Source organism: Nothoprocta perdicaria, unplaced genomic scaffold, assembly GCF_003342845.1.
Source record: "Nothoprocta perdicaria isolate Ctin4 unplaced genomic scaffold, notPer1 scaffold_36, whole genome shotgun sequence".
NCBI classification, from domain to species: Eukaryota; Metazoa; Chordata; class Aves; order Tinamiformes; family Tinamidae; genus Nothoprocta; species Nothoprocta perdicaria.
Window position 1 is genome coordinate 738,474 of NW_020455599.1, and position 25,574 is coordinate 764,047.

General features: G+C 46.6%; 1 protein-coding gene across 6 annotated transcripts in view; it reads left to right on the plus strand.

Annotated features, from left to right (window-relative positions):
• SASH1 (SAM and SH3 domain containing 1) overlaps positions 1 to 23,955 on the plus strand; it is a 506,147-nt gene extending 482,192 nt beyond the window's left edge. For all 6 annotated transcript variants that reach the window (XM_026044362.1, XM_026044361.1, XM_026044363.1 and 3 more), the window contains 11 exons: positions 647 to 993; positions 5,597 to 5,668; positions 7,958 to 8,101; positions 10,093 to 10,228; positions 11,308 to 11,477; positions 12,604 to 12,813; positions 13,513 to 13,663; positions 15,792 to 15,905; positions 18,194 to 19,284; positions 20,809 to 20,940; positions 21,927 to 23,955. In XM_026044362.1, the coding sequence (XP_025900147.1) occupies positions 647 to 993; positions 5,597 to 5,668; positions 7,958 to 8,101; positions 10,093 to 10,228; positions 11,308 to 11,477; positions 12,604 to 12,813; positions 13,513 to 13,663; positions 15,792 to 15,905; positions 18,194 to 19,284; positions 20,809 to 20,940; positions 21,927 to 22,199 (2,840 nt within the window). In that variant the 3' untranslated portion in view covers positions 22,200 to 23,955. The remainder of the gene's footprint in view (positions 1 to 646; positions 994 to 5,596; positions 5,669 to 7,957; positions 8,102 to 10,092; positions 10,229 to 11,307; positions 11,478 to 12,603; positions 12,814 to 13,512; positions 13,664 to 15,791; positions 15,906 to 18,193; positions 19,285 to 20,808; positions 20,941 to 21,926) is intronic.
• The last annotated feature ends 1,619 nt before the right edge of the window (positions 23,956 to 25,574 follow it).

Here is a 25,574-nt window from a genome sequence, read left to right on the forward strand (position 1 = left end):
ATATATATGTCTATGAATACCATGAAGGATGTCAGGTAGGACTGAGACGGATGTGCATTGTTTGACTCTTTCCGTACTGCTGCATCCAAAACTGGAGCCTAAATGTTATTCAGGAGGAAACACTGCAGGAAAGAGTTTTCAAATGATAAATGTGAAAAAATGAATTACTATTTTTCTTTCATACCGTGCCCAAAAAACACTCCTAGTCTTTTGCCCATATTCAGTAGTTCTGTTTCAGAAAGTCTTCTTTCCTTCTGTAATATGTAGTTGGTGAAAACTATGTGTTTCTGTCATTAGCAGGACTTSTTGAAATTGGTACACCCACAATTTGACCAACCTTTTTTTCTTTGCATGTGTTTATGTAAATTCTGTGTAGATAAATTTGGTACCTCTTTTTCCATTGAAAGCCCAGCTCTTTTCATTTCATCCTTGAGCTCAGCTCTRTTCTTTTCTGGGACAAATACTGCTTTCTGCAGCAATGCTGGATGCTACAGTCTATGATTAACTCATCCCAGAACTCTCACTTTGCAGATGGAAGGAACTGGTTCAAATTTACCCACCCATAAATACCTTCTGGGCTTCTCATGTCAAGAGGAGGTTGCTTTGACTCTAAATACACGTTGTGTGCTGTTTTTGTCCRCTGTAGGTGTGGAAGAGCACTCGCTTGATAGCCCTGCCATACTGGAAGACAGGTCGGCACTTTACTCTGGAGTTCACAAGAAGCAGTTGTACTTGGATGGCTCCTGTGAGAAGCAGCCTGAGGATGACTTGGACTTGCTCACCACTTCTCCCTCCTCCAGCAGCCTTGATACTTGGGGAGCTAACCGGAAGCTGGTGAAGACCTTCAGCAAAACTGATAGCCGTGGCCTTATCAAGCCTCCCAAGAAACTCGGGACTTTTTTCTCTTACCCAGAAGAGGAGAAGACCCAGAAAGTTTGCCGCTCCTTGACAGATGGGGAGATGAAGAAGAGCCTCGGCTCCCTGAGCCATGGGGTAAGTACAGAAAGCATTTGCTTTTATGACAGCAACAGGCACAAGCACCATCTTCTGGTGTCCCTGGAGGAGATTCAGAGTGTAAGGAAGCAGATCCGATTGAAGAAAATGGATACTAACTATTCCTGTTCCAGAGCTTTTCTTTGCCAGCGCCCTGCTAGGAAAGGAGCATCCCCCACAACCTGCGACCTGCAATTGCTGCGGCACAAAGCGAAAGGGGGTGGAGGTTGTGGCTTCCCAAACAGAAGGCTACGAGGGCGCACTTCTGTCAGCGAGTTCAATATCACCTATGTGGTGGAGAGAAGCCTGTACAGTCACCTCAACCTCTCACAGTTGGTGCGTCCCGTTACTGACAGGACCCTGAGCAAGGCCGACAAGCAGGACCTGAGGAGATGCCTGCTGGAGGAGGATGAGGAGGCCAAGAGGAAGTGGGCTGCCACAGTGGATCGCTGTACTAAAAGGGTTCTCTTGAGAATCCACCAAAAGTCTGTGAGTCAAAGAGTTGCCATGGAGGTGGCCTTCCAGTTTCTGTGAGGTTGCAGTTGACATTTACTACTCTGTACTTCTAACTGAAATTCTGCACTTTCCCTCTTTTCCTTRCCTTTAGGGGCTCCTTAGCACTGTAACTCTTCTGTAACAGAGAAGTGTACCGGTATCCCATGAAGAGCTTGATATGATCCTGTCAGGAGAGAGTTTTGTTGAGTGTACAGTCTCCATGTACATAGAATAACTCCATGATAGAAATAAAATATGACAAAATGCAGCTTTTTAACTTCAGCCAGAGCACAAATTGAGATTATTGATGAAAAGAAGCTTTAAGAATCCATGAAAGTGTTTTCCTGCTGCTTTGAAATCAGCACTCTTTTAAAGAGATACAGTGAGATATGTAAAATTTTTAAAGRATTAGGGCATGCTTAGTCAACTGGGCTCTGTTTCCCTCCTGCTGTCTGTCATTGCCTCATATTGGCCTTCCCCCTCACAGTTTCCAGCCCATCTGCTGAAGTAGCCCACCCAGCTCTGTAATTTCCGTCACACTCGCAGCTGCAGAAGGTCAGGGAGGTTTACATTATGTAGACACTGACCTCCTGCCTGCTGCTCAGCACACCAGAAGTGTCCCTGGCTATGCACCCACTTTCTGGCATGAGCTGAAGGTGGGACCTTCCCTCATGGCATTGTGGAAAAGGGAGCAAGGGGTGGGTGGCCAAGAACGGAAATGTTCCTGTACATCAGGAAACTGAGTGATTTAAATGATCTGGGATTCCAAAGAAACCCAGTCTTTGCCATGACTCTTCCTGCCTATTTGACCCAGTTTTGGTGGTTCACCATGATGTTGAGTTTCCTGGGAATTTGCCCTTGCAGCCAGCCAGATCTACAGAGCAGAGCCAAATAGTCTGTTGTCTTGACAATTTTGATGAGTTCCCTACTTCAGCGGATGGAAACTGTGGTAGACCCATAATATTAAGCAAAATGTTCAGGTGAACAATATAGTAGAAAGAGATTTTTTTTTTCCTCTTAAATTACAGCTTTACTTTGAGAGGCCTCTGCTTCATTTCTTTGAGTTGCTCAGGATGTCAGAGATGGAGAGCGCYGGGAGCTCTCTGAGTAAGGATCAGTCACCGGTGGGAGCTGACAAGGCTTCCTGGCCCCCTTTTATCTTTAACTTTTGGCCACAGTAGTAGTAGCCTGTTTCTACCCAATACCATGAACATTCCCTCTTTGCTATTTCACTATTTCTCCAGCATTTACTGCTTGCCTTGTCATTGGCTTGATACTGTTCCTTTTCATTGAGATTGTACTCATCCTTTCTCCATGGGGACCTCACAGTGATAAGACATCTGACTCACCCATATRTGAGTTGGATAGTAGGGGGATATCAGCAGGCAAAAGGCATATTTATATGTGCCAGGGATGCCCCATAATTAAAAACCCTGTCCAAAGCTGTCTTTGTAAATGCGGATGCTGACGACAGGCTTTTGAGTTCTCCTRGTAAGCAGTGTCACTGTGGTAACTTCTGCACTGATTTGTGCTTGTTCCCAGAGACACAGTCAGAAAAGAAATGGGTGACACAATGACTTTGTGGGTGTTCTTGTTGAGGAACCCCTCTGTTAACAACCTTTGGTGAAGGGGATAAGTGGTGGGGACCGCCGGCCTTTGCTGGCTTTTGCAGCGCGCTTCCTCTGAAACTGCCAGAAGCCGGTTAACTTCTCTTGACCTTGCAAGTAAGGTTGTCCCTGCTTCCTAGAAACATGTAGTGTGTGTTTGCTGCAACCTCAGGGAAATTGCAACGCCTTTGTATTCAGTGGAACTGGTCACTCTGTCTTGCCTTGCCATTCGTTTTTGTCGTTTATATTTGTTTCAGTGACCTGGACATGCATGAATTTTTCAATTTGCATCAGTTTTTCTTTTCTCCCAAAATGATAATATTTTTGATTGCATGGCCATTCCATTGAATATCCCTTTCCTCATCCACAGACCTTTTGTTTGGTGCAGAATTACTAAGGTCTTTCCTGGAATCGGAAAGTGAAATGTTGAATGTAATGTATGGGGAGGTCCATCACGGAGCAAGAAGAATCCTTAACATGGGGCATTTTAATCAAGAATCAATTTGCTCTCAAAAGTGCCTGCTATAAGAAGAGCCTCGGATGGTTGGGGAGACCAACGCAGAGCAGCCTCAGATGTCCCCAGATGTCCCCTGTCCATGGGGGGAGTTGCCGCGCGCTGCAGGGTTACTTAGGAAGGACCCTAGGCAGAAGGGCAGCATTACTCATAGTTAGCTGTGCTGTGCTTTACAAGCTGCTCTCCTCATAGTTAGGTGTGCTGGGCTTTACAAGCCGCTCTCATTACTTGTGGCTAGTCTCCAGTGCTTTCCCAAATCAGTTTTGAAAGCCATGCCATAGTCCTGTGCCTTCTGGAGAGCAAACGTTGTAAAGGATCCTCCAGGGCAGCCAGTCTGTGCACGTGTGGGGAGCCTGAACAAAGCTGGCAGCCAGATCCAAGGCAGTCGTGGTTGGTACAAACATCCGCACCGTAGGTGTGCGGTACGCAGCATACAGCAAGAAAAAAAGCTTAAACAATCAGATGTATGGTGATTAGCAGTGAACAAGGCGGGAATGAGCCAATTATGAGGGTGGTTTATTAAGTGACCCAGTTTATAGAGGACTTGTGTCTTTGGGATGAAGTGTCCAAGCAAACTGGTAGTTCTCAGGTAGTGGATCTTCACAGTTACTGTAGTAACTGGGCATATCTTTTGTAGGTTTGATCTGATGCCTAGTTAGGTCTTAAGGTATCTTTCAGGTTACTCYGTTGTTCAGGCCCTAAAAATGCACAGTTTGCAAATTCCTAATAATCTTTTGCATCCTGTTTGTCTCATGTCTGACTATAAAGAGAATTTTTATAGTGGAGGTCTACCTGTCATTAAGCACAGACTTCAGAGTCAAAGCCATACGAGCAGAGGGCAGTTGCCATGTCCACATCTTCCTGCACTGCCTCCGGAGACTCCTCACAGAGCCACGTAACAGGCGCCTGGTTGCAGAGTTTGGTGTTCAAAGGCAAAACAAACTATTGGGCCTGTTGGATTGCGAGGCAAAAACTCAGTTCTCTCTGTGTTGCCCTAAGGGACTGGTTTCTTTTCAAGGGATACCAAAACTTTAGCAGAGACTCATCTGCCAAATTTAAATGCTCTGGTGAGGGCTGTGGAAGCACAACTGCGCTGAGTTTAGCTGCTCTTTGCTTTGGGGAGGAAGCAGCATCATAATGCTGATGGTTTTTTAATGCAAGCAAGGTTTTTTAATGATCATGGCAAACTACAGCTGAACTGGAGCGTAGCGTCTGAGTTGCTCCATAGGTGATAGAGCCACTGAAGCCACAACCTGCTCCCTCCCTACAACCAGCACAACTGCCCTGTACTGCCAGGGAGGCGGTGAGAGATACTTCATCATCTCAGGGCTTGGGGCCTTTCTGGTGGGTTGTTTGCTTTGTGCCTTTTTTTTATTTTATTTTTGTGCGTATAGGAGGTGACTTTAAAGCTTCCGGGGACACGATGCCCTCAGAACATCTGGAGGGGCTTGTTTTCCCTTGCCCTTACCAAGGGCTGCCCTCCGGGGCTGCCGTGTTTCAGTGTTAGGTTAAGCAGATGCAGCTGTYCAGCGAGCAGGTTGTGCAGGGTTTCAAGGCTCAGCTCCCCTCTGCTGCAGCACTAGTGTGGCCTAACTGAGGGAGACTCCAGGGCTGAGGCGAGCTGCCAGGGACCTGGAAAACTTTATGCAGAAGATGAATGAACAGTTTCCTCTCACTAAAACTGTTTTTTTTCTCTTTCTTTTTAAATGAGAGTGGGCAATAGATGACTCAATAGCAGCAGACCTTAGCCTGAGGAGTTCTCTCTGAAGGAGAGGAATGACTCAAGTAGCTTTACAGCTGCCTTCTCCCTTCGTGAAGCTTGAATCGTTGGTCTCCCATCCTTTTGTTTGTTTGTTTATTTTCATTTTTGCCCATGTTACGGTTTTCAGTGACATTCTCCAAATCACACATGTTTGGACTGAGCTAATCGTTGTGATACAGCTGTTTCTATGGTGTTTTTTATTTTTTTTATTTTTTTTTTTTGCAGAGAACCTGTAGCTTTGGAGGATTTGACTTGACAAATCGTTCCCTTCATATTGGAAACAGCTCTGACCAAATGGTGAGTGAAGGAATGCGCAGGCTTGAAATAGCATGCAGTGAAACACACAATAGAGTTATAACAGGCTAAGTGTCATTTAGGCCCATAATAGCAGTTTGGGGATCCAAGAAGGCAGGGTGCCTTTTTTTAACCACAGGCTTCCTGAGCKTTGAGAACAACATATCCGCCCCTGTCCATGTGTGTGTGTGGATTTATAAACCGTGTGGCTGAAGGTGCAGGAACAAGTGATCAAAGCGCAGATCTGGGGGCACATCTGTGCCTGTTCCTGTGTCTGCCTTCCTCAGGGCATCCCTCCAGGCACAGCACACGATTGCTTTACTTTCCTGGGAAAACACTTACCTTATTCCGAGGCAGCCTTTCACTCAGTGAAGATCTKCAGGTTATTTGGGTGGAAGTCCTTACAGAAGTGATTTAGGATTTGTTTTCTCCTCGTATTGAAGAGCTGTGGAGTAGRGCAGCATCCCCTTGTGCTGGGTGCTCTTCGATTGATCACAGTGCAGTATTTTGTTATATTTTAATAAAAATATAAATATAAAATAACTGCCATGAGAATTACTCCTTTTATGTTACTCATGTTGATCCTAGTGTTAATGCTGGTCAGACTGCCACCAAAACTGCCTGTGGGCTGGAACATTATATCAAATTAAATTGCCCATAAATTTTAAATATAAGGAAGAACCTTTACTATCTCCAGTTTAGCTCTGATGATRTCTCCTCTTTGCTTTCAATTAAGTTTAAATTGTAAAAAAATGTATATATGCCATCATTTTAGTAGCCTCTTTTTTTTTTTTTGCATCCAAAATTTTCCCTAAATTGGAGCAAAATTGAGGGTTTTTTTTCCCGTCAATCTTCTACTGAAGATAAAACTTAACCTGCAAAAATCACAATGTTTATCTTTCTACATAGCTAGCTTGGCATATTTTGTTCAGTGTATGTTTTTGACATAGGAAAGTATGAAGTTTAGACGTTAGATTTTTACTGCTAGCGTCAGCAGTGGAACAAATACAGGACACTAGAATAATCTGTGCAGATCAAGAGCTTTTGTCAAAAACACGCAAGTCTGTTGGTCAAAGAGGGGWTTTTTTGTTTGTCTGTTTTTTTCAGACTAGATCATCCAAATAGCTGTTCTCAATTTCTGCTAAAAGATTCACACAGAGTCACAGGATGGTTGAGGTTGGAAGGGATCTCTGGAGATGATGTAGTCCAACCTCCCTGCTCCAGCAGGGACACCCAGAGCAAATGTAATCACAAAAAAACTTCTAAGAGAAGTAAAAAGTATCCAAAGTGTCAGTTAACCTTGGCAAAGACTTGTTAGTGGAACATGATAAAGTAACAAACATGGGTAAATTTGGGAAAAAAGAAAGAGAGGAACTCTGTGTGTGGAATACAGTGTACTTGTACTCCAGGGCTTGTCATTTTAGTTAGCTGAACTGCCCTCTGAAGCCCGTTTTGCACCAGGTCAGAGACGGGATTCAGCGGTGCGATTGCTGGGTGGGTTTTGGTGCTGTGTGCAGTGCAGTTTTGGGGCACCCTTAGCCTTAGCAGGGGTGGGGAGTCCTTGTGCCTGGGGCACGGGCAACTGCTGGGCAACTCAGGCTGTCSTTCAGAGACCATTAAAGGAGCTTGAAGCAGCTGCCCTTTGTCGTCTGCTGCACGTGGAGCTGCTGATTTAGTCCTCGCTTCCCTGCTCCCGTGTCCGGGTGCTAGGAACTGCCTCCTGTGCCCGGACAGCCTTGCCCAGGGGCTGGGGTGCAGGGGCTTCCTTTTTTTTTTCCCTCCCCACAATTCCCAGTAAAACCACAGAGCAGGTCATGAAGAGAGGTGAGTTGAATGCCTGTCTGAAAATAAAATGTACATGKAGGCAGTCAAATGCAGGTGTGCAGATAGGTATTTTGCCAGGAGCTCGGAGGTGACTCGCGTGCTGTTCAGCTGTGGWATCGCCCAGCGTGAGGCACAAGGTGCTGTTGTGCATTCCCTGGGGAGAAGGGCCAGTCTCAGTCCATGGAGTTGACTGTTGGCAAAGTAAAGTATTTAGCTGAGCTGGAACCCGAAAGGATGCAGGCAGCCTTGCAGAGGCTGGCACCTCCACACGCAGTGTCAACAGAAAAGCTGGCAAAGCAGGAGCGRGAGGCCTGGAGAGCACCGCGGTGATGCCTTGCACAAGGTTCCTGACAGTGAATTCCAAGCAGTGGAAAGGGCACCTTGGCTCCCATCCCCTGTCTGCCTCTGCACTAAGAGGAGAGAATGGCTCTCACATTTTACAGGTGTAAACCTTGCTTCATTTTGCAGGGCAAAGAAGGAGACTTTGTTTATAAAGAAGTGATCAAATCACCCTCTGCGTCTCGTATATCTCTGGGCAAAAAGGTGAAGTCTGTCAAGGAAACCATGAAGAAAAGGATGTCTAAAAAATACAGCAGCTCTGTGTCTGAACAGGTATGTAGGACTTGCAGTAGACTGCTTAATGTTGTAGACATGATAATTGATGTTGATTCCCATTCTTCAAGGAGTTCTTTAAGGAGCCTGTTAGTTCAGGAAGAAATTTCTTCCAAGAGTGTGTGGTTATTCCTCTAGTCTTCTAAAATCCCTCCCTGGGAAATGGCTCCTCACAGAAGCCCAGCTGTGAAAATGCATTTCCAGATTTTTCATTCAAGTGCCTCATCATCCGAAGCCTGTGGTTGATGGCACTACATATCCTGCTCTGTATTGCCATCCTTTTATTTATCATCATTGTTTATTAAGGGAACTGCTCTGTGCCTGAGGGTCACAGTAATATGTTTAATCTGCAATTTGTACCTTAGTTTAAATTCCCTGCATAGCTCTGTGCACACTTGTTCTCCTCTATTACAGATCTGCTTTCCATCGCAGCTGGCCCTCTGCAACAGCCCATCAAAATAGATACACAGTGAAGTCAGGGAGGGGCATCCCATGAGAGATCTTCCTATTCTTTTTTCATTACAGCTTTTTATAGCTCATTCTTAAAGGCAAGCCTGAAGTACATTAGTTGTAAAACTAAACTTTGAATTTAAGTGGACTAATAACAATTGCTGCATTTTTCTGAAAGAATCCCTTCAGAATTCTTTTGGAGTCCTTGCTTTGCACTGTGAGAAATTCTTCAGCATTTCTTAAAACCAATCTTTCCACTTGAAATGTGTCAGTAATAGCTTACAAAACCACTGGCAAAGCAGGGCTTTTCTTCGGGCAAACATCGCCCTCAAGTGGTCGCACCACGCACTGGATCACCAGGGTACTGGAAGTGACGGTGGAAATACAGCCACGTCCCCCTGGTTGATGCAAAGTTGTTCTTAAAGGATTTCTAGTTARTCAGATCGAGATATTAACCTCCAGATTGTTAACCTGGATGGTTTTGTGGGCAGCTTTGGGTAATGCAGTGGAACATTTGRATTTCTTTCTTGTAGGAATATTAGGCCATGTTCACAACCTGGAGCAAAGGTACAGTTATGCTTGCACTTATCAATAAAAAAAAAAAAAAAGGTCTGACAGGATGAGCCGGCATCCACCCGAAGGTGCTTTGCTGCCTGCCTGGCTTCACAGGGCCCCTTTGGAAGGCCTGCCTAAGGAAGAGATGCACTGGGAAGTCAGTTTGCAATTAGCAGCACTTCTGTTCTCCGGTTCTCGCCAGGATTGAGTTGACCCCGGAGTCAAATGCTGGGATGACTTTTTTTTTTTTTTTTTTTKGATGATTCTGAAGCATGAAAATAACAGGTTGCATCTACCATTTTCATGACTATATATATATATGCACAGAAATGCTTATTGTGTGCAAGCTAGAGTTCTTTTGGTTTCCATATTTTAGGCACAGTCTATTTACAGTATGTATACTTCTGTCTTTGTGGCATTGTCACTCAAACTTGCRTGCTAGGGTATCAGTCTGCCTTCATACAAGAACAGCAAAAGCTGTTCTGACCACAGGTAATCACAGCTTCAATTTAGCTGTGCTTCACCTGAGCTGACAGCATTTCAATTTCAGAAAGACCCTTTTGGATTCACTGTAAGGCTTGACTGGATTAAAAGAGAAATTGCCTCACCTATTGCATATGCAGCATTTTTGGGGGGTATTTATTATATTTATTTGTATTTGTATTATGCCCAGGCTGCCTTTTCAGGTAATTCTTTTTTTTTTTTTTCCTTTCTTGAAAGTCAATGAGCAAAAGTATCAGTGATTCACTTGCAAAAAATAATACCTCGCTGTGTGCCTGAGCCTAATTTCATGTTTCTGCTGCTGTTGGTGCTGCTGTGCCCAGCGAGATGGGGTTCCTGCCCCACATGGGTACCGCTGATCAGGTTGATCCCCTTTTTAGCTTTCACCCTGCTAACCAGCAGGAGAATAGCAGCTGTTGTTAGCTTGGCGGCGGAGGGGCAGCTGGTGTCGCTGCCTGTGTTAGTTCACGCGGTCTCTCCCGCAGGAGCACGGCCCCGACGTCGTGCCRGCCTCGCCGCAGTCCCCGCAGCCGGACGCTGACTCCCTGGACAAGCCCAAGCTGAAAGCGGGGGGCTCCGTGGAGAGCCTCAGGAGCTCCTTGAGCGGCCAGAGCTCGATGAGTAAGTGCAGCCCTAACTGGGTGCMTCCGTCTCGGTGGCTCTCTGATGWCTTTGGGAGCCAAGTTATTTCCACRGGAAGCAGAACAGGAGGAAGTCAAAGCAGATGCCGCGGTTGGAAGCAGAAAGGTTGGGTTGGTGGGTTGGTCATCATGCCTAGCAATAGAGAATATCTTCAGTTTTTAGCTCAAAAGTGCTGTAAACTTTCTGGTGCAGAGATGGTCTCTTGTGGTTTGTATTTATACAGAGCCCTGACAAAATGTAATCCTGCTCTCTGGCTGGGGCTGCTGGACCCTGCTATTTTAATACAAATGATCTGAGTGGTAATGAAAGATCCAGATCAAAGATCCTATGAATGAGCTCATCTTTACACAAGATTTCTCGTGGGGAATCCTGCTATTTTGTTTTGGTTTAACTTGGTGCAGAGAGACCTTGAAATTTTCTCATTGTCTGTCAGAGGAGTATTATTTAAAACTGCTGTAGTTCAGAAYGTCTCTAACAAAATCAGAGCTCAARCAGGTTCCTGACAGGGACTTTGCTATAAATTACTGATCAATAGAAGCCAAGAACTTATTGGAAAGAAAGCCTGAATGAAAGATTCATTTCTGAATCCGGGGAAGTATGTCCTGAAGGTCATCTGCCTCCTTTTTTAATATCAATGCAAAGTGTTGCCGTAAAACCAAGTTTTTGAATATAATCAGGACGCCGGGGCTCTCACACAAGGGGCTCATTTTCTCACAAGCTTTTTGTGGGTAAAACTTTCCAGACAGAYCAAATCTGTGTAGTACCATAGACAAGGCAGAAATTAAATAATCTCTCAATTATACTTTGAGGAGATTAATTTGGGAAAGAGTGTAAAATAGTTTAACATCCTCCCATTATGTGTACATAAACGTAAGAAATCACAGCATTAAAGACTTCTAAGTATAATGTCTTGTAGAAATMAGTTCCACTTTGGAGGAAGCTCTGGTTGGGAAGCTCTGATTGGGATTTCTGGCGTGTCTTTGCTTGCAAAGAGGGTTTAGAAGCAGATTTTTTTTCCCTGTAAGCTGATATTTTGTCTCTCACACTTGTGTACTTAGGTGGTCAGACAGTGAGCACGACAGATTCCTCAACCAGCAACAGAGAGAGCGTGAAATCTGAAGATGGAGACGATGAAGAGCCTCCTTACAGGGGACCGTTCTGCGGGAGAGCCAGGGTTCACACGGATTTTACACCCAGCCCTTACGACACTGACTCTCTGAAGCTCAAGGTACCAGGGGTTTTTGTTTTCAGTGGGATTCGAACCTTTAATGTGGCAAAACCCCTACTGAAAAGCTGCTCTTAAGAACTTTGAAAATCTTAGTCTTTTAATGCGCTTACATCTGCTTTTTGCAGGTTTTTTTATCTGTATTATTCTGGTGYTAGCAAAATATTACAGAATATAGTTTTAAGTGATTCTTAGTATTTCCCTACGTCGCAGGAAATGTACTTGAAGCAATTTTGCAAGAATATTTTTAAAGTGAGAAAAAAAATAYCAACCTGTCACTGTGAATTCATCCACTAGTTAATAATTTTCAAAAGCCTTGTGAGGAGTGTGGAGGAGCCAGCATGCAGTGTCCCTTTGAGGCATTGCAGTTACTATGGCTTGGCTTTGAGCTAATGCTGCATTACTTGGCTGGCCATGTGTTGTTATTGCCCTTTAATTTTTCTCAGTATCAGCTTTGATTATTTTTTATTGTTATTATTATTTGTGCAGTATTCTGTCTGGCATATCTGGCTCCTTACAGGTCATTGATTACGTAAAATTCTAAGGATAGCTAATTCTTACTAAAGCAGATATAAGCAGGGCAACCCCTTGAGTGATGCAGAGACTATTGTGTGTCCACACTGCCAATTCAATCAGGAATGCAGTGGGAAAAGCTGCATTGTGCAGTGGCATTCCTCCTTCATGTGCGTGCCACTTTTCCTCAGGAAATCTGATGTCRGATTGTGCCCATCTGTACTGAGAAGCTTCAGACTCTTCAGACTGTTCTCATTTCCCCCAGTTGCAGACAGTTACACACTGTTGAACCACCTCTGCAAGGAGCAGTGGGGCAGTACAGGGCCTAAGTGGCTTTGCAGATCTGGACAGTTAGGGTCTGGTCCAGGTTCTGCTGCTGACCTCCTCTGGTCTTAGGCAGATTGCTCAGATTCCCTTTTCTCCCTTTCCCATTTGTAAACGAAATCTGTAATGAGACATCCTTGCCAGAAGTCGGGTTAAACTCCTTGAAGCTCAAGGGTGTTTCCTGTAGACCAAGTCTGTGCAGAGCCCAAGAGCTGTGTGGCAAGTGCTGGGTGGCTTTGAGCAGCCCTCGGTAAGCGAGCCCACGTGTCTGCCCTGCTCCCCTGCTCTGCAGAAAGGCGACGTCATTGACATCATCAGCAAGCCCCCCATGGGCACCTGGATGGGCCTCCTGAACAACAAAGTTGGCACTTTCAAGTTCATCTACGTGGACGTGTTAAATGAAGAGGAGGAGAAGCCCAAGCGGCCCACGCGGAGACGCCGGAAAAGCCGACCGCCCCAGCCCAAGTCTGTGGAGGATCTCCTGGATCGCATCAACTTAAAGGTCCGTGCTCTCACTCTCTCTCTTTTCCCTTCAATTTTGTTTGTAGGAAGGAGGGCACATCTCTGAAGTTACTCAGTTTTAAATTAGTTCTTAAATCCCTCGTCCTAGTGAAGATGACCCCGTTTAGTGGAATGAGGGTGCAGAGTCAAAGTAGCTGAGACGTGGCAGAACTGCCTGTCTCACGTGGKGAGGTGCTGCAAGCTGTACCCACTCCGAGAGTGTGAAGCCCTGAACAGTGTGGCTGCCAGCTAACACATTGCAAAGGCAAGCAGAATGTGTAAAATAACTATGCATATGCCCTTTTTAAGAAGGAAGTTATTTCCCACGTTCCTGTTTGGAAGGGCTGGAGATAACCTGCTGTGGCTGTAGTTCATCCTTTGCACTACCCATTAGTAAAGAGCTCTGCTACACTGTGTGTCAGACTAGAGTGCTACCCAGTGCCTATAATACAGTTTATTSTAAATATAAAAATATGCACAGCATTCTAATTCTGGCACAGCTACTTCGCTTATCTCTGATTGATGCTTATATGATATATAATCCTATAATTCTGCTGTTGTGCAGTGGTTTGCACATGCTGCACTACTGCTTTTTTCCTGCTAATGAAAATCTCATGTAGGGATTTTATTGCCAAAAGAAGTTGAATAAAAATGTTATTGACTTACAGTTGGCTTTTTTTCCCTGTTTCCTCCTATGCAGGAGCACATGCCCACTTTCCTCTTCAATGGTTATGAAGATCTGGACACCTTTAAACTTTTAGAAGAAGAAGATCTGGATGAACTGAACATCCGAGATCCTGAGCACAGAGCTGTTCTCCTCACAGCAGTGGAACTTCTGCAGGAATATGATAGTACGTGGGTTGCTTAGGGGTTTCGAGTTTGCTAGAGCTTGGCCAAGGGCCTAAAACACAAAAACAGTTCAGGGATTTTGGAGATTTTTTTATAATCTAGTTATGTCCGTGGTCTTCCAGCAGACAGATTTTCAAGGAGTGCTTTAAAGGCTTGCTTTTCATGTAACTGCTTCCCAAATTATTCAAGCGATAGGATGTCAAAAATAGAGCAAATAACCCTTTAAAATACTGATGTTCAGGAATAAATTCTGAGATAACAAGCAAAGAAGCTGTAGTRTAGAGAATAGGAAGGAAGAGAGCTTCTAGACTGGAAGCTTGGGAAGGAAAGGGTAAGGTACCCTTTCCAAGGGTGAGGAAAAGGTCAAAGCCCAGAGAGCTGTGGGGAAAGGTGATGTGAGCTGAGCTTTATTTGGGGATTGTTTGTTACCTGCATGTGCATGTGACTTGGACTCCRACTGACAGGACTGTATAGCTGCTCTGAGGCTGCATACATGGCAATATAGCAGTTCTCAAAAGGAGGAAAATGCATCGGTCAGGTGCAAAGAGCGAAAGACAGAGGTACATCTGTCTGTCCTGCAGCAGTGCAGCTTGGCCTGTTGTCCAGAGGGCCCCAAGAAAGTAGCTACAAAAATGGAGAAAGTGGGTGGTCAGATTGGAGGGTGCCCAGGGTGAAGCAGAGCTGTCCCGGCCGTGCCACGGCAGCAAGCACTGCAGGGGCAGGGGCTGGGACCCAAGTAGCACCCAACTGCAGCAACCTAAAACACTGCCAAGTTGCTCCTTCATCCAAAAGTGCCAGCAGGAGTTTAGTGTCCCCAGGGCATAGTCAGAGTGGGGAATTTCTCAGCTGCTTCTGGACACAATCCTGCAATTTAGCTTAAACTGCCATAGCAGCTGCTTATTAAGTGAGTGAGATTTCATTCTGTTATGAAGAGATTGCTGGTCAGGCTCTGCATAGTGTTCTGTGATCTGGGCTTTCACCAACATGTACCTTCCTTGCACGTTTCCCGAGGCAGCTTTGAGGCTTTCTTCCAAAAGACAAAACACCTGCAATTGCAGAATTGCATGGATTCTCTTTGCTTCACTGAGCRGGGCTACTTGACACCTAACAGGAGCCTCTCTCGGTTATTTTGGAGACCTGCTTGGAATGTTCTCTTCTGTGAAGAAATCAGTTTTTTAGGGACCTTCAATTTTGGTTTGAGAATTTGAGGAACTATTTGATGTAGTGGTTGGAAAGTATAAATTCCAGTCCCAAATAAGGGTGATGAGCAGAAGGAAAGAGAAGAGGCAGCTGGAACCTGGGAGAGGCAGCAACATTTATTTCTGCTCCCTAATTACCTTTCAGGTTCTGAGAATATGAAGCAAAATGTCGGTTTCTGACATTTTATTGCAGAAAAAAGAAACCTCAACCCACACAACATAAACTATCTCCTTGCATCGTGGAGTTGGTTTCCTCTCACCAGCTTCAGATGACGAAAGCAAAATTTCCAACCAAACCCTATGGGCAAATTCCTGGCATGCARCTTGCGCAGCCCAATCTGTGCCGCRTTAACCTTGGCTCGAGGTGCAGAGTGAGGAAGGCAGGAGCTTTTACCACCAGTGTCTTCCTTGTCCCTTCCCCATATGTGAGGGTCAGGAGGGTCTGGCACTCCTCAGCCTTTCTCTTGGTCTTTCCTGCAGAGAGTCTTTTCTGCTCAGAGTTGGGAATTTTTTTTTTTTTTTTTCGTTTCTTACTTGAACTGGAGGTTTGGACCGTTGATGCTATTGTTTTAAATACATTTCCATGGTTTAATAGTATTTCCTGCCAGAAGCCACTTGAAAKGTTAGTTGCAGGCCGTGGCACTGAGGCTTCCAAGGACGACATGCACTCGGCTCTGCTTTCGTCGAGTGCATCACTGCTCCGTGACACTCAAGCTGAGCCTGGTATTCAGTGCTGTCCCAAGAGGATGAATAGTTTCCAGTGCTATTTATCACTTTGTGGTGTCTGTCCCTAGTGCTCACTCTTGGTTAATCTGGGGTCTGATGAGATTAATATCACAGAGAAAATAATGTAGGTATTGGAAATGTAAGGCTGGGAAGTTCAACTGGATTTTCTGTCTCTGTTTTCACTGGGCTCTCTCGTTTTCTCTAGGTAACAGTGACCAGTCAGGATCTCAGGAGAAACTCCTCATTGAAGGTCAGGGTCTGACTGGATGCTCTCCTCGGGATTCTGGCTGCTACGAGAGCAGTGAAAACCTGGAGAACGGTAAGGGCAAAAGCCTCCTAATCCTTACAGGCTGTTTTCTGTAGGAGACTTGGTCTGTTTTCTGCTTGTACTTGTAGCCAGTGAAGACAGACTTCATGCTTGACTTTCTGCCTTGCTCTGACTGCCTCTTTCCTCCTGACCTTGGGCCACTGTTTTTCATTGCTACTAATTTGCTTATGTGCACTGGTAGGAAGCAGATCACTTTTCACAGATTATCTCCTTTCTTATGGGCTCCTTAAACAACAGATATTCAGACCTCAAACTGCCTGATTTCATCCAGTATAGATAGGAAACCAAGAGCAGAATAAATAGAAGTGCTGTTTCCCTTGTGTTATCCCCTTTTCCAATTTAAAATGCAAGTTAAATTTCTGAATGTGGGCATTTACTGTCAATCTGCCATTCAGAAATACCCATTCATTGAAAATTGCAATTTGCTTTGATTCTAAATACCCTAACTCCACAATATTCAAAATTCCTGAAAGGCAAAGAAAATTTATTTCTTGAACATGGAACCCCCCATACAAGTAGGCATGCTGTAGTATAATCATAGCTATATGTATGGTATATATGACAATTTTCTTTCCTTTTTTATCTACAGCTATAATACCTGAAGTTAAATAGCAGCCTGTACATTTTCCTTATTTTAMAAATATAATAAAATATTTAGAAAGCAATTGTCATTGCCTGTCTGCATAGATACTTACATTTAAAGTAGCATTTCTCTCCGAGTTCTGCAGAATATGGGATATCACTAAGTTTTCTATTGCTTTTCAATAATGGTTTACTACATTTCTGCACCATGTTTGTACACTAAGGCATTTAGCTCTTCCTTTGAAAACTGTTATGAAAAGAACCTTGGTGTGAGATCCGTTCGGAGATTCTGGCACAGCCAGTTAATCAGAAATGCATTCATGAGCAGAAATTGATTATATACATCTCATTTCCAGAATATATTCAATTCTCATTTGTTAACATAAAGATAATTGTCTTATATAAACATCATAATGTGCACATCGGCAGTAATAATCTGCCTCTTGTAAAGGGAAATGCATTCTACAAAATTGGTCTTCCAGTTCCTGGTGATGCTCATACATAGGACATTAATGACTAGAAGAGTGCCCTGTTTTGGGCTAATACCTACACCTTTTGGCATCAGTTCAAAATTTCAGGGATCTTAGTATGGTTGGGATAGAAAAACGTTTGCTACGTATTATGTCAGCATGGATCTTTTAGGTACCCGTCTGGGTCCCATTGCAGAAATGCTGAAGTTTCTCCCCAATGTACTTACAGTACTCCCCAATGTACTTACTGAAGCTATCCCCAATGTACTTACAGACAGCATTGTACACTTGTCTCCATTTACAGAGAGCAAGGAACATAAAATATGCCAACAGTTTCTCTTTATGAACCTCCCTGGTCTCCCTTGCCCTCCATAACCACCAGTACCCGTGGCACCTTTTCAGTGCTTTGAACTTTCCTCCTAGCTTCCTCTAAACCTCTAATGCTCTTTTACTGGAAGATGCCCTGAAAATCAGTCCGTATCCCCTTCCCCCTTGCCTCTCAAGACTGTATAGACATCTGTCACCCTGCTTCCCAAGTTATGTATTCTCCAGTGATGTTCCCAGGTGTATTTAGAAACTAAAACTTGGATTTCCGCAGTGCCAAGTTGGCATCCTAACTCCTCAGACATTCACTTGCCCATCAAATAGAAGGGGAAGCAACATAAAAGGAGGCCACATTGCCTAATGCAATGTGCATTTCTAGCTCTTCTTTTTCATTAAAAAAAAATAAAGCAATGAAGCTAGGCTTGTCTGCTCTGCTGTCATCTTTGTGGTCTAAGTTCAGCTGTCTCAAATGCACAAAGAGCTGCAGAAAGCAATGCCAAAATTTAGAAATCTGTAATCAGGACAGGCTGTTTCATGTATTCTGTTGTGCCTGAGTTTKAGTATTTGGTTCTCTGAACATGATCTTCCACACAGGGAAAATAATATATATACATACCGAGAAAGAAGCACTGAAAATTGTTGCTGTGGCTCTGGTACCTCTTGGAATATTCCGCAGGACACTCACCTTCCGAGGCAGACAATGGCAGAGCATCAAAAGGGTTAYTCTTTGTATTCTCCTTGCAGGAGATCCTCACAAATTCCTGAGCTTAAAATGACAGAGTTCATGTCCATTCAGTGCTACCAGAAAGAGTAAAGCATTGTGCTTGAGCGYATTTAGTAGTAATCCACTTTTCCTGAACGGAGGAGCTTTCTAAGAACTGCTGTGTCTCTGCTTGCTTTCAGGTAAGACTCGGCGGCCGTGCCTCGTGCCCTCCAAAGCCGCCGGCGAGCGCAGCCTCAAGGACTTGAGCAGGAGCCCGCTGTGCAGCCACAGGGAGCCGCTCGCGCTGCCCAGGGAGCCGCCGGAGCGCGGCGCGGCGGGCGCCCGCGCGGGCTGCCCGCACCGAGCCGTGCCGCGCGGCGCCGAGGCGCCCGCCAGCGCCCGCCGGAACCGCCGCAGCCTGCCCGGCGCCGTGCGGCGCAGCTGCGAGACGCTGCACGGCGCCCTCGGCGCCGCAGGCTGGCCCAGATCCCACTCGCTGGACGATCTGCAGGGAGAAGCCGGCGTGAACCTGCAGGAAGCTGCCAAGGAAAGGGGCTCTTCAGCTCAGGACGCACTGGATGTAGCAAAGAAGGGTGGCGCGGGAGGTGACTTGCTGCTTAAGCAGAATGAAGGAGCTGGTGGTTCTCAGAAGGGAAGAGCGAAGGAACTGGACTGCTCCGTGACGGAGCCTGCAGCTGGAAAGGCTCTTCCGTGCCCCACGAAAAACTGTGAGGCCCAGCCTGCCTTAGTGACACACGCTGCGACAAGGACATCTCTGGAAATACAAAGCAAGGCTTTCCACGACCTTGCACGGGCCGATTATGCTCCGGTTCTCAAGGGAGGTGTAGAAGGTGAGCAAAGAGGCTCAGGTGAGGCCAGAGTGCAACCAAAACATCCCTCGCAGCCACCACCAGTCCCAGCCAAGAAAAGCCGGGAACGCCTTTCCAATGGATTGTGTCATCCTGCCGTGGCCACAGGCAGCAGCCACGCAAGCCCAGAAGCACCTTGCTTGCCGGTGAAAAAGAGCAGCCCGTCCAGCCCCACGGATTGCCACGGAGGCCCTGTCCATCGGACGCCCTCGGAGCAGGACCCCRGTGCCCCTCCTAGCCCGCTGCCCCCCTGGCTGGCTGAGCTGCCAGAGACTGCTAGTGTGCAGCAGCACGTGGTAAAGCTGGGGCCTGCTGCAGCAAGGAAAGTSTCTTGCAGCAGGGGAGTAGACCTGGAAATGGTAGTAGAAACCAAGCTGCAGGCGGAAGACATCGATCTCACTGAAGAGCCGTACTCAGATAAGGTATGAGCTGAGCTCTACTGCACCCGTTCGGCTCTGCTCCTGTTCCGGTGGCTGGGCTTTCCTTTATCATGTCTGACCCTTCTTGCAAGCAGCCAGCCTAGATAAATTGTAAACAATTAGACGTTCTCTACCTATTCCTACCTTTGCTTTCAGGGAAGGAAGGGATCCCCGATCTATTYAGAGTCTTCAGCTTTTCAGGCTTCTCAGTCCATGGTGGAGCTGGGCATGGAAGCTGAAAAGGAAGTCATGAAGAGATTTTCTCCTTCCAGGAGAATCTGAGTTGCCAGCCTAGAGATGAGAGTGTCTTTCAGGGAAGGATGGAGTTAGCCCATTCTAGGCCTGTGCTTTGGGGGCTGCTCTGTCAGGTTTCGTGGAGTAGTCAACGGCTARAATGCCTAAACACTGTTAGGAGGAGGAACAGAACATGGCTGGGGGAAGCCTCCTTATCAGTAAATAAGGCTTGTTTGTTTGGCCTTTTTCTGAACCCTCATCTACATCCTTAGAAGCAGCACTGGGCCTCGAGCAGACTTGCATGAATTTTGTGCTTCTGGGTCCTTCCGAGAGCTGAGCCGAGCTTGGGCATTTGACACATCTCAGGCCATAGAGGAGCACATCACTGAGCTTGTAGAAGCTCTGGGGCCTGGGGTGCGTGCCGATTCCAGTAACGCTGCAGATTGATCCAGATGTCTCCGGGGTTTAGGTGATGCCTGGAGGTGGGTGATCTGAATCAATCTCAGAAAGTTTGTGATGGAGCTACAAAGTAGGCAGAAAAGGGTGGCCCAACTTCAATGGCATCATGCTTAAGGATAAGGAGGTGTTMGTTTACCAGCGGGCCCCTTCCTGGTAGGAAGTGCATGTAGCTCTGTAAGAAGAAGAATAGAGATGAGCTTGAGCTGAGGAAAGATTGTCAGTCCCCAGGTGACTAACAAGTAAAAAAAAATAAATAAAAGAGTTGTGACCAAGGTAAGTAACTTGAGAAAAAATTTGTGATATAAACTGCCCTGTCGCTGCTTCCTTGCACTGATGTGAAGATTGGAGACTGGAYGGGAAATCTGGCCCTTCCCCTGCTAGGCTCTTCTTCGCTCTGTCATGTAGCCTCCAAAAGGACCCCAAAACAACTAGATTGACTGATTAAACCCATTAAACCAAACCTTCATAAACTATCCAGTAAGATTTCTGGTTACCAAAATCAATTACTGCCCAGGGGATGACAARTTTCACCAGAAATGCTGATGGTTGGTGTAGCCCTTGGGGACACCCCAGTTCAATAGACAGAAATGCTGTGGTTGGTTTCAGTCAGGCTGGAACTGATCTAAGGCTCATTAATGATTTACTGATTTTTACCTCCTCCCTACCAACGTCCTGTAGAGCTAAGTAAAATCTCTTCTTTTTATTTGTTTTTTGCGAAGTTTTGAGGAAACAAATCCCTTTGTTTCCACCTCCCACTTCTCCCCGTGTTTGCGTTGCTTGATCCGTACTGACAGGGTTTCCCTTTGCTCCCCTGTGCTGCCTGGGGACGCGCAGCACGGSCGCTGCGGCATTCCCGAGGCTCTGGTCCAGAGGTACTCTGAAGACTTAGAGCAGCCGGAGAAGGAGATTGCCGCCAACATGGACCAAATCCGGGTGAAGCAGCTGAGGAAGCAGCACCGCATGGCAGTGAGTATTGCTGTGAGCAGCCCGAAGGGGGACTGTTAATAACAGACTCTAACTGTCCTCCCCGCTGGGAGTGTCCGTGCCTCGCGCGTGTTGCGGCGTCAGGGAGGGCGCCGTGGGGACACGCGGTCCCCGTGCCGAGCCCCGGCTGCCCTCCCCACACGCTGCCTCTCTGCTGGCACTCGCTCACGCGGCCCACCTGCCTTTGCACAGCGGCACTGCGGAGGAAATCGGGTCCTCAGTTTCTCCTGATTCAACAGAAACGTCAGTTTAGCGCCTCAGGACATAGTTGGTTGAAGAAGGCAGTTCTCTGTGCAGTGAAGAATTCTCCCAAGACTATGATTTTTGATATAAGTAAATCAGAAAGGAGAAAAATAAGCCGTATCAGTGGGAATCTCTTAGGCTCCGTGTTGTCCAACCAGTGACAGCAATTAGAAGGCTGGCCGGATAGATGGGCAGTTTTCCCTGCTTGACTTGGTAAGAAAGTGGCCTCCTGAAGATTGATACGAGCTTGGCTTAAATTTGTAAAATACTAGCAGACAAATACATTGATTTGTTTTGTCTTCAGAACAAGTGTGGGTTGGAAACCGTAGCAGGGCTTGCCTTGACAGATCTTGAACTTGTGCCTGACTCCCCGAAAGKGGGGACACTCCCCACTGATGCTTAGAAAAAAAACACAGGAAGTCAGCAATGCATGCAGGTTACTTAAAAATGGTACATGAGCTAAAAACGGGACATTACAGTTACCCAGACAACAGGGTACTGCCCTGTGCATCTGCTTTCCAAAATTAGTGTGGTTGCTCCTGCTGCCAAGGACAGTGCCCAAGGCTTCCGAAGCCTTTCCACCCACACAGCGTTCTCATAGTGACAGATGTGCCACCAGACAAGCTGTCCTCTATCAAATTCTACCTGCTTGGAAGAAAATCAGAGTTTTGAAGTAAATGAAGCAGTTTTGTTTAAGGGTCATTTCCTTTCTTGTCTCTACGCAGATTCCAAGTGGAGGCCTCACTGAAATTTGCCGGAAACCTGTGTCCCCAGGACTTATCACTTCTGTATCTGACTGGCTGATTTCCATTGGCCTGCCCATGTATTCCAGCACACTCATAGAAGCAGGATTCAACACCCTGAGCAAAGTGCCTTCTCTGTCACAAACTTGCCTTCAAGAAGCTGGCATCACAGAGGAGAGGCACATAAGCAAGCTCCTGGCAGCAGCAAGACTCTTCAAACCTCTTGATCCAGAGGCAGTTCAACATGCTCCGTAACGTGGCATTGCTTGGTGAGGAACCCGCTGCTTCTTCCAGCACCAATATTGCCCTAATTACTTCATATAGCTAAAGGGATCAAGGAAGTGGCTCCCAAGGACAGGCAAGTATCTTCTTCAAAAGATATGAGATGTTTCTGTTGCTGTCTTTGGCAGCTGAAGGAGAAGAGAAGCAACCACCAAGTAACACARATGTGGTACTTCCCACTCCCCTGGAAAAGTGTTTTTGTTTCATAAAGTGCACAGGGTTGGCCTGAGACCAGACAGCTCCACAAAATTAAGGCACTCTTGCACATTTTCCAGAAATGTGCCAAAGTGATACTAATGATCGGCCCTGTTTCTGTAGAGAGCACCTGAGCTTGGGGGCTTTCATGGAATCATAGAGCCCTTACGGCTGGAAATGCCCTTTGAGACCATCGAGCCCAACCGTAAGCCTGTCAACCCGATGCCTGTTAAACCAGCTCCCTAAGCCCCGTCTCTCTGCACATCGAGGTCCCAGGTACCTGAGCTCGCTCCTAAAGACCACGTGCRGGGCCAGGTGCAGCCTCCAGTGGAGGCCGTTAGCCCTGGCCTCCTGCTCGCCTCCTGCTCAGTGTAGAGCCAAGTGCTTCTCCCTCTGCTCCTCTCGCTTGGTGTAGGGCCCCGTGGCCACAAAGCCCTTAGTGAGGCCAAAGTTAAGGGGCTGGAATTAGTTTACAGTGGGGTCCCTTTCTGTCACTCCGCTGCAACTAACCAGAGGAGGGTCAGAAAGCTTCTTTTTTATTTGTACAGAACTGAGGTTGTTTTTATAGCTGCTCTCTAGCAATCAGCTTTTTATTTGCCTTAAGACAAGCTTCTAAGCAGTTACCTAGTGTTCACTTACTCGTATGCATGTTTGCCAAGCCCTGCTTCGACCGGTCACCCTCAAGTTGCTTTTGGGGTGATTTGCAGCCGAAGAAGCTCCTGCAAGTTGCCTCATCACGTAACATCTGCCGTGTTGTAGAGCTGCTTTTACAAAGGCAGGGTTATGCTGTGCTCTGGTTTTCAGGCAAACTTCTTGTTCACTGCAGTCTGCTTTTACTGTTATTACTAAACTGTTCCAAGATATACTGCCTTGTATATATGTAACTGCTTCTCATTTTAATCATATTCTGTGTACTGTGTTATATTGTCAATCATTATGCTGCAGCATTGACTTGGTATCCTGACCATATCGATTCCAAACGATGGGTTTCTGCAAATGAAAATCTGCTTGTGGGAGAAAAAATGCATTGAAACAGCAACCTGTGTCCCGCAGAAATCAGCGTTAGAGCAAGTAATCCCTGTGCATGGACTAGCAAACAGAACAACACCCACAAACCCTGTTTCTATATATGAATGCCACTGTGATTTAACAACAGTTTATAACCCTCGTGACTGAGTGCTAGTATTTCCTCTCCCTGGAAGAGAGTGTTGTTCTGGCATACGTGGTGAGCCATTTTTCCATCATGGAATGCTATTTTCCTGCCGAAACCCGTGTAAAACGCTCCATTCACACAAGTGGCCRATGACAGATTTTATTTTTCTATATGGGTACACATTTTATATACCAAATACAGATTATGATAAACAGCATGTAACTAGCTTTTTCTTTGGGGCCTATACACAGCGTATAGGCCCCAACGTACACAGCGTTTGGGGCTTTAGCTCCTTGCAGTGCAAGTGCTCCGTGGATGGCGGAGTAGGGTTTACACTGGCAGGTGAAGGGAGATGAAGGCAGCGACCGGGGCCACCAAGCGCGCCCGTTTCCACACCAGTTACACACTTGCCCTGTGTAAAACTGTGCCAGTCCCTTCACCCTTTGGTGCCTCAGTTATCCCACGCTTACAAGGAGCTAATGACACGTCTCCTGATAAAGTGCGCTCCGACCTACGCCTGAAAATTCATGCTTACGGTGTGGTTTCTCTCARTGGTCTTCCCCTCATCATGTTCTGACTCAGATTACAAGTCGTAGTGCGGTGGATAATTTATTTGGCTCCTGGTGGGATTGCTAAGTGTTGGATTTATTTTCCTCGCTCGGGGTTTCAGCGCCTCCCGCCCCTCCTCGCCTCAGCGGAGTGTTCTGCGCACGCGGGTGAGCGAGCGCTCGGGGCCGTGAGGGCTCGTGCCAGGCCCAGGCCCAGGTCCAGGCCCAGGCCCAGGCCCAGGCCCAGGCCCGGGCCTCTCTGCGCTGCTCGCAGCAGCCGCCCGGGTGCCGGCACGCGTGTCACCGCGGCGGCGCTGGGGGAAACCTGCACAAAAAACATGGGTGTATTTTTAATAATAACAGCTTGTCTACTGCTCTGCTGGGAGGCCCACACAGAAGCTGCCAGGAGGCAGGAGGTGGGAGCAAGGGGGCAGTGAGACGCCCTGGGAGAAGTGGCCGGGAGCAGCAGCTGTTAGACATAAGTCGGTGGCAGCGTCCCCAGGCAAGGGGAAAGTCGGAATGGGCTGTGTGTGATAAAAGAGGAGAAGATCCTCTTGTTGCAAGGAAGGCGAGTAATAATAACTAATAAAGCTTTCCTTTGTTAATTACTGATAGGAACAAGCAGATCCTGTGCACCAAAAACACTATGCACCAAAGCGCGCGACTCCCCGTGCTGCTGCAGCCTGGGCCGGCCGGGCGGCACCGCAGGACACGCGGGAGCAGCCCGAGCTGCGGGAGCAGCCCGAGCCGCGGCGCTCCCAGACCCGCCTTGCTTTGGGGCGCTTCGGATCTGAAAGGCGCCGCGGGTCTGAAAGGCGCCGCGGGTCTGAAAGGCGCCGTGGGTCTGAAAGGCGCCGTGGGTCGGCGCTTCGGCCCGCGGCTCCGGCGGCTCCGCGGCACTCCAGCCCGGGGGGCTGTTTCACACCAACAGCAGCAGGGCCCACGTCCTGCACTGCCCCCTCGCCTGCCTTCACCCTCCATCCGTGCCCCTCTGCCACTGCCCGGGGAGCGGGGACATCCCGAGCTCCCCGCGCCCTTATCCCAAGCATTATCCGGCATCARAAGCACCAAGTACCACCACATTCAAACAGGGCCTCATCCCTAAGAGCRGCAACAGTGGTCGATTCACCAAGTCACAGCTGTGCAGTTGTACTGTATTATTTTTAGAATAAATAATACTTTTGCTCCAAGATGCTTCTGTCTTTAACTGACACCCTCTGGGGAATCAAACCTGACAAGCAAGTTACGTAACAACTAACAAAGTTGCACTTTCTGTATATGAAATCAATATTTAAATAACTTATTTTTCTCCATTTGCTGTTCTTAAATGATGTAAGTAGCTGTAATATACCAGTACTCAATATGTCCTGCAGTTTGCTTCAACCCAGGAAAGCTGTGTATTGTAAAGAAAAAAAAAAAGAAAAAACAAAATATGAATGTGTAAAGATTATT